The sequence below is a fragment of the Diadema antillarum genome, unplaced genomic scaffold, assembly GCF_040938485.1.
Source record: "Diadema antillarum isolate AM-2024a unplaced genomic scaffold, OU_Dant_1.0 seq00000207_RagTag, whole genome shotgun sequence".
In the NCBI taxonomy this organism is placed as follows: domain Eukaryota; kingdom Metazoa; phylum Echinodermata; class Echinoidea; order Diadematoida; family Diadematidae; genus Diadema; species Diadema antillarum.
In genome coordinates this window covers 382,024-394,931 of record NW_027271266.1, presented here as the reverse complement: position 1 = coordinate 394,931, position 12,908 = coordinate 382,024, and the positions used below count along the sequence as shown (strand labels likewise).

Below are 12,908 nucleotides of genomic sequence, written 5' to 3'. Positions count from 1 at the left end.
GATCGTACTTCAAAATCTTCAGAAAGGACTTATCGGTTTTTGCAAACAAACTCTTCAATTGCATTATAGTTATTTGGTTTTTATCACCCACCACAAACTCACTCAAATGAAATGCAATTTAAGCTTCCGTGACTCTCATCAACACCTTCTGGGAGAAACTCAGCAGTCAATCTCCACAGTCCACATGCAAGTGTGATCGACAATTAACTCAGTGTACATTTACCATATGGGCATTGGCCCATTGATCACATTTCCAAATTCTCTTAGGTTGAAGCATCTTTAACATTGCTCATTTTTATACACAAACTCAGTAATTTTTGATCTCTTTCCATCTCTCTCCCTTCCCCCCTCCCTCTCTCTCCTTTCACTCCAATACACAGTCTCTCTTTAATAATCTGAAGGGATATGAATGCATAAACACTTTATGCATCCATACATTCTTTAAACATCTTCATCCCACACAAAATACAAAGTATCATAATTTTTGCTATAAGAAAGAAACACTAGAAACACAGTGCACACTACTTATATGTCAATATATACTTTTTTATTCATTCTTGGTATACCCCGAGATCACACACATATAACTACATAATTATAATCATAACATATATATCTTTTGCTATTTCAGATTCCAAACTACCAGTACCCCATTAAAATCTCTCTGCAATAAGTCTCCTGTAATGCACAGGAAACAGAGCATTAACAATACATACATATATGTACTTCAGTATCATGAACCCAGAAATAACACAGAAAATAAATCAGAAAGAAAAACATCAAACAACGATGGTGACTTTTTTTTCTGTGTACAATGAGCAAATTCACTACCATTCCTGTATTTGTAGTTACTCTTTACTCCGCAAAATTCAACATGAACACACAGTATATCAAATTTTGTTTCATATATGTACTTTCTTGTTTCTGAACAATTTTGGATGTGCCATGTCTGAGCTGACAAAAACTCAGTTTTGTTACCTTGTTTTGTAAGGACATGCCAACAGGAGAGTACCGGTGGCAGCCATGAATGCTTATAAAAAACAAACAATCAAAAACAGACTGCCACTAATTTCTGCAGCAAGACAGGATAGAATTTGTGTTCTCATAGTAGCAATGCAGTGTACTATTCCAATAATCTGGGCTTATAATACACAACGCACAATTTTAAACAATCTATGGTAACTAAGTTTTTTTTTTTTCTAAATACTATGTTTTAAAGAAATGTAGAGCCTACTGTTCATACTACAGTGTATATTACGTACAAAGAGTTTTTCATGAAAACTATTTTGTGATCATTCTACATCTCTAAATGCTATGATAAATACACAATAAATCTGCAGTGCAGATGTATCATTCCTTTGACAAAATAAAATCATTTGAAAATTTATATGCTGAAATGTATGACATCAGTAAGCCCTACTTTTACAGGGTGATGATCATATGATTCACCATATCTCCCATTATCTATCCCTCACCATCCCGTAAATTGATATTACGAGCATCACTAACTGATAGTGGAATGCAGTCAAAATGAATCAATTCACGAAATATTCTGTGATTCATCTGCAAACCATATGCCCCAAGTGCACTTTAGCAAGCCATCAGTAGCAATTATACATGTTTATATTTCAGTCTTGTGACTTATCATCATATAAGGAACATTATTGTTCCACAATAGAAAGGACTAACAACACAAATACATGTTCACATTACGGCCTTTGAGGCTAAAATACAGCTTTTTAGATAAACCCAAGGTACACCTAAACAGGTCAGCACCTGAGCGACTGTAAAAATATCTTGTGTCCAAAAGCCCTTTCACAGAGACATTGGTCTTTGAATTCGCTGAGATAAGCATTTCTGATGTAATCATTGTTCATGAAGATAAATACTGCTTGCTAGCACATCCACCTGACAGCAACAAAATGTTTATTAAAGCCTACTTCTTGGAAAGAAGAATAATTAAAAAAGAATATTAATGTATGCAATACAAAGTAGTGAAATGGATGCTTCCCCCAGGAGTCTTCCGGGTCACCCAGTCTACACAAGTTCATTTTTAGTTTCAACATGAATTCTATTGTGTAATTGTTACATTAGGCAAGCTTATGCATTACATCACTTTGAAAAATAAGCAAAGTGTCTAACCAACTCACTGTGACTTCTGAAATGTGCACAAAATGGCTTATTGAGCCATTTATTCACATTCATATTTGTACGTCTGAAAGCAAACTTGAATCATATTTGGCCAAATGTAGTCAAGAGCATTTCTCTGTCAGGTTTTGCTCACCTTTGGAAGTAGCATATCATAAAGCTTTTAAGGATTCGATCTTCTTCTTCTTCTTCTTCTTCTGATTAAGTCTGCCTCCTTCAATAGACTGAAGATTCTTGCAGACTGGTGCTATTTACATTATAATACAATTTATTTACAGATATTTACAAGCACATAGAAAATTTGACGAAAACAACTAGCCACTGTGATCAACCGTTAGACGGTTTCGAAATGATTCCACAGATGGCACTGAAACAATGTCTGACGACAAGGAATTCCAGTTCCTTACAGTTCTTGGGAAGAACGAATGGCGATGCGATTCAGTTCTCGAATATGGTACCTGATAGGAGTGTGGTTGCGAGGCTCTCGTTAACTGAGTAGCCTGTTTGATAATATAATCCTGTGCTGAAAGAGGAGTAAGATTATTGTGTATTTTGTACATCATAATTAGCCTGTCATTTTCTCTGCACTGTTCCAGAGTGGTCCAATCAAGTTCTTGTAGCATTTTGGTGACACTCGAGGTGTTATGGTAGCGATTTAAAGTGAATCGCGCAGCTCTTCTCTGGACCATTTCCACTTGGTGGATTAGGTTCTTAGTAGATGGGTCCCAAACTGTGGAAGCATACTCAACAATTGGTCGAACCAACGTTTTGTAAGCTGTGGCTTTAACATCAGATTTTATGCGAAGATTGCGTTTTAGAAATGCAAGCACGTTATTGGCTTTATTGACAGTATTATTGATGTGTTGGGTCCACTTCAAATCAGAAGTGATGGTTACACCCAAGTACTTCACGGATTCAACAGATTCAAGAGGGGCGTTATTTAGATGATACACGTGTTGCACCTTACTTCTTTTCCTGGATATTGTCAAAACCTTGCAATACACATGAAGGAGGCGGAGCTTACCTTGACCTCCATTCACGTCTACCAACAGTGTACTCTTCACAGCAGACATACAATGTATTAATGGAGTGTTCATGCGCCAAATGCAATCTTGCATTCATGTTTACCTGGAGCTGCTTGTTTGATTGACAGGCCGCTGGATTCGCAATAAACTGGCTGACTGGAATGTTTGCAATTCTCAACTGACAATAAGAGTAATTTCAGGGTCTGAACAGTTCATAACTCTACTTACGATTAGAAATGTATAAATTAAACAAATAAACGAGAAATTTTTGCATTCTGAAAGCAGGTGAAACCAACAATATGTATGAAGTACTGGCATATGCAAAAATGACAGTAGGCTTACGTAAATATGAATTCATCTTTACATGAGATCTTATAGAATTTCCTACAAGTTTAAATCACTGCAACCCAGTAGAGCCCAGGAGTACACTCATCCCACTACATGTATATACAGCAACATAGTATCATATCACAATTTGCAACATACGAAGTAATACACTACAGCCTTTAAGTACTGGACTCGGCAAAAATCATCAGGTACCGGTACAACATTTGGAAAAACAACAATAATATGGACAAGCATTGCAAAATTTCTGCTCCTACCGTGTATTTCATTATGATGCAAAGAGAAATATCATTTTATACGATATCTGAGAAGGTACAACATATTCTGTCTGATAAAGAAATGAACAAATCAAAGGCAAACCAAAGGTAAATCTACACTGGCCAAACATCAATACATTGTAATCGTTCAGAAGACTTTCACATGTTATCCACTACATACTTTTCTGCCTTTCTTTCCTATCTCTTTTAATTTGTCTGAACTTTGACGATTTGGAAAAAAATCTATATGTTTACATACAACTTCTAACATACAGCTGTATCTATATGAATTCATTTGAGTCTCCAAAGTCTCTTCAAAGCTTTTCACTTATAAGCAAGACTAACCATGGCCTTCATACCAAAAACAATAACTTTACTGACACTGAAACCTAGGCAGTTTTGGGCAACAAATTTATGTTAATCATTGGCAATGACCACTATATCAATCGCCATTTCTCAAGCCACACCCTACTTAATATTAGTGTATGTGTTCCCTTCAATAACACACATGTACGCAACACATTTTTTTCTGACAAGCTTAAAGTTTCTTCATGGGGTTCAATTTATCAACGAGTGCCCTGTAAGTGTGGGCAGCCTTTCATTGCATGCCCACCCCTATTGCCCAATAAAGAACTGAGGTACTTTAAAAATGTTCCCATTTCTTCCCCATTCTATACCTCTCTAGAAAACTAATGCAGTACAATACTGTAATATGTAACATATCAATCACCTGCCCCATAAGCAGTACTATCTGGCAAATGAAACATTAATCTAAACAAGCCAAAACACAGAAATTATATGTCTCAAAAACTTGTGATGACTCCAAACCTATGACAATTACATTTTGAAAGATCTGTATGACTTTTGTAAAACATATGACCCATAGGAGAGAAGAGTACATAATAATTCAATATTAGTCATGACAGATTTTCACAGTCTACACTCAAATGAATTCTAAGTTCATTCATTGCTAATTAGACACTCTATCATTCAATTATAATGGATGGTATTATGCCATATTCAGTACTTTTTGTGCAGCATTGGTACCCCTGACATTTCAGGAAGGCTTTGACAAACCAGTACTGTATATGGACGGCACAGACGTGGAAAATTGTCCAAGCGTGAAGGGTAGTGAAATACCATGATGGAAATCTTTCAAACTAAATACAACCTGCCAGACTCGAAAGACCAAAATATAGCTTGTGCTCTCAGCAAGAAGGCGACTCTGAGGCCATGTCCGAGACGTCTACATAAGGCGACAACTTATTCACCCAGAAGTTGCGGGAACTTTGGGGACTTCTCTGAGACATCTCCATAATGTCTCCACATCATCACTGGCAGGTCGCCATGGCTCTCCGTAGGGTCGTGGAGATGTCTTGGACACGTCGCCAATAAACTTAGTCCCTGCGACTTGCCCGCAACTAAGGAAACATTGCGGAGACGTCTCCAAAGACCAGTTTAAGACTGGAAAATGTTTCCGAAAAAATTGAACATGTTTGCTTCTCCCTTAACTCCAAGGAAACTGAGTCACCACTAGGTTGTCACCTGGTCTCCAAGCTAATGACATACCCATTCACTATCAACAAATTTCTCATCCTCTTCTATTGCATCAAATCTATAATAACATTCATGATTTTCATTCCCTAATATGGGATTAAGACACATTTCAAGTCACAAGACACATCGAGGACAAGAGCCCAAACAGCACCAAATCACATGTCTGTACGAGTTGTCCTTGTTCCACAGTGATACTTTGTGGGTATTAACAACAGGGTAACAGCAAGGGCAGTGTGTACAAATGCAAACTCCTGGTTGACCGTCACGAGGGATGGGCTGTGTCTTTCCCCATCTTTTCCATTTCACTTCTTGGTTGACAGAGCTTGAGGTTATCAACAGTAACTGAAGTAATGCTAACTTGAGAAAAGGTTCCAGAAAATGAAAGTATAAGTGAAGACCTCATATTGGCCTGTTAATATTCTCATTCTACATACAGCACTGTGTTAATCATAGAACTACGTCTTTGTGGACATGAGAACTACTGAAGATATGATGCCCTTACCATCAATACTTTCTTGAGGACATCAATTACGTCTTCTCACTCTACATTTGTTCAGTAACTCCAAATCAGAACACCAATGTCATAATGAAGAACTAACTGTTCAACACTGATTTGGATCAATCAATTATAAGATGCTACATGCCACCTGTATGACAGGAGGCCACAAGGGTCTGTCATACATCCCCATAGAGGCAGTTTTAGTGGTTGTATGTAGAAGCTGGTGACTGCTATAGACTGGTAGTGGTAGCCATCACTGATTATTTGATAGTAACTAGATAAGAATGGTATGTTTTGAGAACTGATAAGCACCATATCCCAGAAAACTGTTGCAGATGAAAAGACAAAAGTTCAACAACCAATTTCTACCCTAAACACATATCTGCTGGCACACATATCACAATACAAACTGTATTTAAGTCCCAAATGAAAAGAACCTTGATCCGGGCTGCATTGTCACAACTTTTCAATTTTTTACACAGTTACCCAGAGCTGAAGAGTTCATTTACAGCTGCTACCAGTGGATAGATCCCATTTACCTCATCTAAGCATCCCCTGAAGTTTGATAAGTTGACATGGCATGAAAATTTCTCATATATCAAGGGCACGCAGGATCTCCACATCCCCATCGTAGCCGTTATCTGGAATGGAATCTAGTCGCTTGCGGTAATCCTCAGGCAGCTTGTTTTGCTCCGCCCCTTTCCGTATTACCAAGAGGTACTGGGGTGATGGCTTCTCTTCGACGTAATGAATCATTTGGTAGGTCAAACAGGTGTACTTCACTCCCTCTTGTGACTGTACAGTGACCTGGAGTCTATCGTACACCTCGCCTCTCCCCTCCTGCCTGGAAATGAGCAGAGAAAAAGAGTCGGTGAAGCCATCAAGATTCAGTAAAGCAATCAATTTCGCATGAGCTTGCAGTGCAGAGTATAATCATTCATGCAGTGCAGCATTATTGGCACAGTTGTATGTCACTGTTAATCATAACAACAGCAAAAATGAAAATATTATAACTGAATATTTGTACATTGATAGAGACATTTGAATGCAATATTTAGACCGATATTCTTTGTTTTCTATAACTTGGGGCATTATTCAACAATTCCATCACTGGCATATTCATTTTGACCTTTTGAAGTTGACATTATCACTCCTGACAATTAGGCTTTTGACATTTTTATTTCTGGCATTATAACCTTCAACATTTTTCACAGGAACTGTTTTCAAGCAGTACAAAAAGACCTCACAATAGGTACACAAAAAGAGCATGAGAATCAGTGGAATTAAAGAAAAGTAATATTTGCCTTTGAACAGTAAAATTTGTCCATTACACACAAAACCAGCCACCACTGATATCAGCAATTAGGGATAAATAGAGTTTAATGCTTGAATTTCACAGTTATGCATTGCAACAGTTAATTGAATAATGTACAAAAAGGTTAATCTGTGGACAATTTTCTTGCTTAGAACCTTATCTTAGACTTTCAAATAATTGACTCCATTTTATGCAAAGATGTGAAGTGTTTTGTGCAAGTGAAATGTTTGCAGAAGTTTTAATCAAGCTGTGAATGTCTGCAATATTCAATTTCAAAATCATACAGAAATATTCATTCTGAATTCTTTTAACCATAACTATGAATTCATAAATGTATCTGGAAGCAAAAAAGTACAAAAGACAAGAAAAAAGTGTTCCTGTTATTGCTATAGGGATTAATTATTTTGACAGCAATCCTTAATTTCATAATGACCAAAGAAAGCATAAAGTGTGAGTTGAATGTATTCATGCCATGAACTTGCATTTTAAATCTTCTATTTGAAAGTGCTCAGATTAATGTGTCAAATTCAATTTGAAGGTGAAATTAATACGTAAACATCAAGTTTATGCTTTCAGATTTGGTTGTGTTTTTAATAGGTTTCGCTCATCAATTCATATCATATTCCACCTCTGTGAATTATACACCTCACCATATATATAGGCACTGTGTTTAGACAATTTCTGATAAAACTGCACATGGACTGTACAAGGTTGTAACTGAATGAAAGACAGTGGATTCATAATTTCATCTACAAAAGTGGATATTTTTGCACGACTAATTTTTCGCGCTGAGCCACGTACACGTAAGAAGAGTTTCACGTGTTTTCAATTCTGGGGAATCAAGAACACCAACTACTGGAACATATGGCAAGCAAAAACATTTGTGTGATTTTTACTTTTGTGTTAGTTTCTGGTTGCATGAAATGCCCCAAAATTTCAACACCACAAAAATTTCCACTTTCACTTACGGAATGCAGAAGTCTACGCTCTAACAATTTTTTTTTTCCATGTTGTGGCTAACTGAAACAAAGAACTCTATCCCCATTACTATCCATCACGGGGGGGGGGGGGGGGGGGGGGGGGGGGGGGGGGGGGGGGGGTGGGTCACAAAGAATTTAAGTTGCTCTTAAAAAGTTATCATCAACTTAGAATTATGATGTGCTGTGTTTTGCTTTCAGTAATATTCTAACTTCCTAATGAAAATAAAAATTTTGAGACTACGTCTTGCAGCTATCACTCCTATGCAAATTGAAATACATGTATGTGACAAAGGAATTGGGCCGAATGCATAAACGCTAGCAATTGCTTGTGCTAGCCTTTTACTCGAATCCGTATGCATAAAAACGAGCAATTGCTTGCGAGCAGAAGCTTTCGCTGGCAAGTACAAGCAGTTGCTTGCTGTCCGCAAGCAATTGCTTAGAGACCAGGCATTTGCTTAAAAACGTATGCATAAAACATACCTTTTGCTAGTTCTTGCTAGCAATTGCTTACGATTTTCAAGCTCTATAAAATGAGCTTGAGCTTTTGCTTAGCTGGGACGTTCCCTTTTAAGTATCATTTTCATATTCATGAAAAAAAAAAACCACACTTGTGAAGGAGTGGTATAAATCTACAAGAAATTACTCATAAGTAGAGTAAAAAACTTTTTCATTTCAACAACGGGAATTTTTAGTGGTTAGCATGTAAAATGTGATGAAAAAAAGGTTGGATGTCTGACTTCGGTGGAGAGCAAAGAGACCCACTCCACGTGCGATCTGGAAGATCCGGGCTGCTGTAAGCAGTGATGGGAATCAGCCAGTAAGACGTGTGTGTATACTTGTGTGTGTGCTTCCGTGTGTGCATTTATGAGTGTCATTTCATAGCTCTTCTGCTATGTCAGGAAATGTTTCTGCACACACATGCCCTTTCAAATACATGCTGCCACACTCCTTTGTTCTTGTGTTCGCACAGGCGTGACGACCCTTTTGTTGAAAACGCAAGCAATTGCTTGTGCGGGTCAAGCAATAGTATAAGCACAAGCAAAAGTTTATGCATATGGATTTAAGCAATTGCTTGAGCTAGATCTTCTGCTAGACGAGCTTGTGCTTTTGCTTGAAGCAATTGCTTACAAGCAATTGCTTGTTTTATGCATTTGGCCCAGAGCCTGTAAATTTGATAACAATACAAGGGAGATTCTGAAAATATCAAATAAAACTGAACAGGTACATTATGTGGCATAGGCCTACTATGATTTCAAGTTGATCTGTTGCATTAAAGGATGCAATCAAGTCAGATAATCAAACATATTTCAAGTATCAGTCAATTGACATCAATCAAGTATTCAGAAACTTACGTTTGATTTTCTGACTTACATGTATGTTCCACATTAACTTTTATGCAACTAGGCCCTAGATCCCTAACATCGTGGTAGGGTGCTTAACAAAGCAAAATATGGCAATTAATGAAAACTGTTAAAAATTCAGCCCCAATCTGATCTCCTGTGTTTAATAGTGTCAGAAAAGGCATCTGTTCTCACTCGTCAAGACTAGGCAGGTCGGACTGCTTCAAGCGCCACACAACGCCCCACACGGTATCCCCCTCACTCTCCATGATACTAGCTGCACCTCCGTGCCATCTGCTGCCGATGGTCCCACCAAAGCAAAGCTTGTAGTTCTTCATAAGGGGGGGGGGGGGGGGAGAGAAAAAAAAAACAATGACGAGAGAGAAGAGAATGCAAATACTTGCATGAGAACATTGCATGTACAAAGATAGCATTTTAATACAACGGTATCTGATGGCATGGCTTCTTATCTTTTTGTATCTTCTGGTACCTGACAGACTGAAGGATACTCCTTCAGTCTTGATTGTAATCTCTCGGAAGAATTTCGCTTATAGGTAACCATCCCCTTTTATCTGTGCAAAAGACTATTTCAAGATAGAACTGAGAACCCATAAGCACTTTCTTGGTCAGATGAAATCCACATACATCATACATCATACATGGAGGGGGGGGGGGGGGGGGGCGCAACCGGCGCACGCCCCCCTTTAATTTTCGTTAAAAACAAAGAAAATATAGTAGAACACATCAGTGAAAGTTTGAGGAAAATTGGACAATCGATGCAAAAGTTATGAATTTTTTAAATTTTTGTGTTGGAACCGCTGGATGAGGAGACTACTACAGCTTGTGAGTCATAATGCATACAACAGTATAAGGAAAATGTTAAGAAAATTCAACATATTTTCACTTTTTTCGCATAATAAAAGAGCACTTGACTTGCCTCTTTCTAAAGGCAGGGGGAATAATATTACCCATAACATTTGTCGGTAACGAGTCGGGGGAATGTGTACTTTTTTCAAAAGATGAAATTTTGTGAAACTCTCTTTATATGTTCCTTATATTGTTGTACGCATGTGACATCTAAGTTATTCACACACTGCAATAGTCTTCTCATCCAGCGGTTACTGCACAAAAACTTCAAAAATTCATAACTTTTGAACAGATTGTCCGATTTTCCTCAAACTTTCAATGATGTGTTTTACTGATATTGCTACATTCTCTCAATCCTAAGTTATGTAGATGAAGGTGAACTTGTCTTTTAATACTCTGCCTCTGGAGCTCTCTTACTGTCTGCTTAGTCCTGCTTTAGATCATATTTCCTTCTGTGATTGACTTTCTTAATTATATTTGGCCCTGGGGATTAATTAAACCCTTCCACGACATCATAACCAAACAAAATAACCCAACCCCATGGCATTGGCATTGGCATTGGCATCGGCCATTCATTGCCAGAAGAATCTGTCAAAGCGTGTTATGTACCAGGTGGCAGCTAGCAGCTACTAAGTATCACATTGTCACCACACACCACACACACGAACACGTACAGCCCAGCTTGGCTGGACTGGTGGTCTCGAGACCCAAGCCTGCCACCCCGGTCACCTGGAAAAAGGTACTAGGTAGTGGGGTGTCATGCAGGCGCAGGATGCATACATATATATGGGGGTCGATCGGTTTCCTTACCGTCAAACACGCAACATCAACGAAAACCGCTGTGGGATTTTTCAGCTGAATCCTCTCGCGCAAAAGGTTGCTTCCAAATCCAAAATACAGAAACGTATCGTCTGCACTGGCCTCCATATCAAACCAACAGCCGAACTGAGCAAAGAATCAGAGCTATTATGAGATGTGAACAGAGGGTCACAAGCAAGCTAGCTACGGTACTGCATGTAGCTACTGTGGTCTAAAGAGTAGGCGCAAGCACCATGTACCAGCCCGGTGTCCCCCGGGCTCGGCTCGGCTCGGTGCCTAGCTGTGCAGGTGCGCAGTGACGCGGGAGCAGTGAACTGTATGAAAGTGCACCTGTTTCGATTGGTTGCAGAACGAACCCGTGCTCATGCTCGGAAGATGAGTGCATTGATCATCTCCCTGCGAGGATCAAGTTTACGGCTTTGATGATTGTGTATTAATAGGGACTGTACGTACAGTACTGGTTGAGGTGGGAGTTCATGTTTTTAACATTCCTAAGTGAGATAATGAGAAACCTTTTGTGAAATATGAAAGAGCAAGTAATTTTAAAAAGGATTTGGTGAGAATTGGTTTTCAAATGGCTGAGATATCCAAATACAGTTGTAGTGATAATAATAAAAGGCGACATGCCACGCCTTTTATAAGGATCTCTTTGCTTCACCTTGTTATTGGATATAAACTCGGCCATTTCAAAACCGATTTTCATCAAATAAACTTTGATACCCCTTAGAATTGCATGCTCTCTGATATTTCAAAGAGTGTTTTTTGAATATCTCGCAAACCGTTAAAAGCTAAATCATCACCTCGCGACCAGAACTGTTCACACCCCTTAATCCCCAAGTATCGACAAAAAGCGGTCAATTTAGGAATGCCTATCATGACAGAGGTTGACAGATTGAGAAAAGCACCAGTAAACATCATTTTATTATTATTATTGTTATTATTATTATTATTATTATTATTATTATTATTATTATTATTATTATTATTATTATTATTATAATTATTATTATTATTAACAGGTAGCGCCATCAGTCCTGTAAACGAAAAAAAAAAATGACTGGTGAACACACTAACAAAATTACTGGCATCCCAGTTATTTGGAAGTATAAACGAGCAATATGATGCCCCCCGATATAAAGCTGTGAATTGAGTGCAACTCACGTTTTTGATCAGACTCTTTAAAGGTATGGTATACAGAGCTCGGTTGAGACACTGCTACAGGTTTTGAACGATCTTTTTTATTTTATGATGATGATTCTTTTTTTTTTATATAATGAGAAACATCTTATGACATGAGAGAGCTAATTCTAAGAGGAATTCAGCGTTTGAAAATTGGTTTTAAAATGACTCAGACATCAAAAGCAAAGCAATCCTAATAAAAGGTGGTGGAAACCACCTTTTTTTTTATTAGGATCGTTTTGTTTTACTTCGTTTTTGGATACTACTTAGCCATATAAAACCGATTTTCATCAAATGAACTCTGAATTCCTTTTAGAATTGTATGCTCTTTAACATTACATAAAGTGGTTTCTAAACTTCTTGAAAAAAGTTAAAGGCTGTCTCTCTCACACCTCCCTGCCTCAACCAATAACCCTACTGTACCATCCTTTTAAGAAATCCACTCAAAAAATTTTATCAATTTCATTAGAAAGAGGAAAAAATCCAGTGCAGATCAGTGCAAAAATGATCAAAATCGGCTAAGAAATACTAGTTATGACATTTCGATTTTTTTTCTTGGAAAACACTTCTTGACAAG

At 37.9% G+C, this 12,908-nt stretch overlaps 1 protein-coding gene across 1 annotated transcript; it reads right to left on the bottom strand.

The window, feature by feature from the left end:
* Positions 1-6,394: 6,394 nt before the first annotated feature.
* On the bottom strand, positions 6,395-11,265 carry LOC139728955 (gamma-glutamylcyclotransferase-like). Its single transcript, XM_071639883.1, has 3 exons — positions 11,144-11,265; positions 9,662-9,798; positions 6,395-6,675 (listed from the first exon to the last, which is right to left on the bottom strand). Exons 1-3 carry the CDS (start codon positions 11,258-11,260, stop codon positions 6,423-6,425), a joined length of 507 nt encoding a protein of 168 aa, XP_071495984.1. The 5' UTR covers positions 11,261-11,265; the 3' UTR covers positions 6,395-6,422.
* Positions 11,266-12,908: the final 1,643 nt, after the last annotated feature.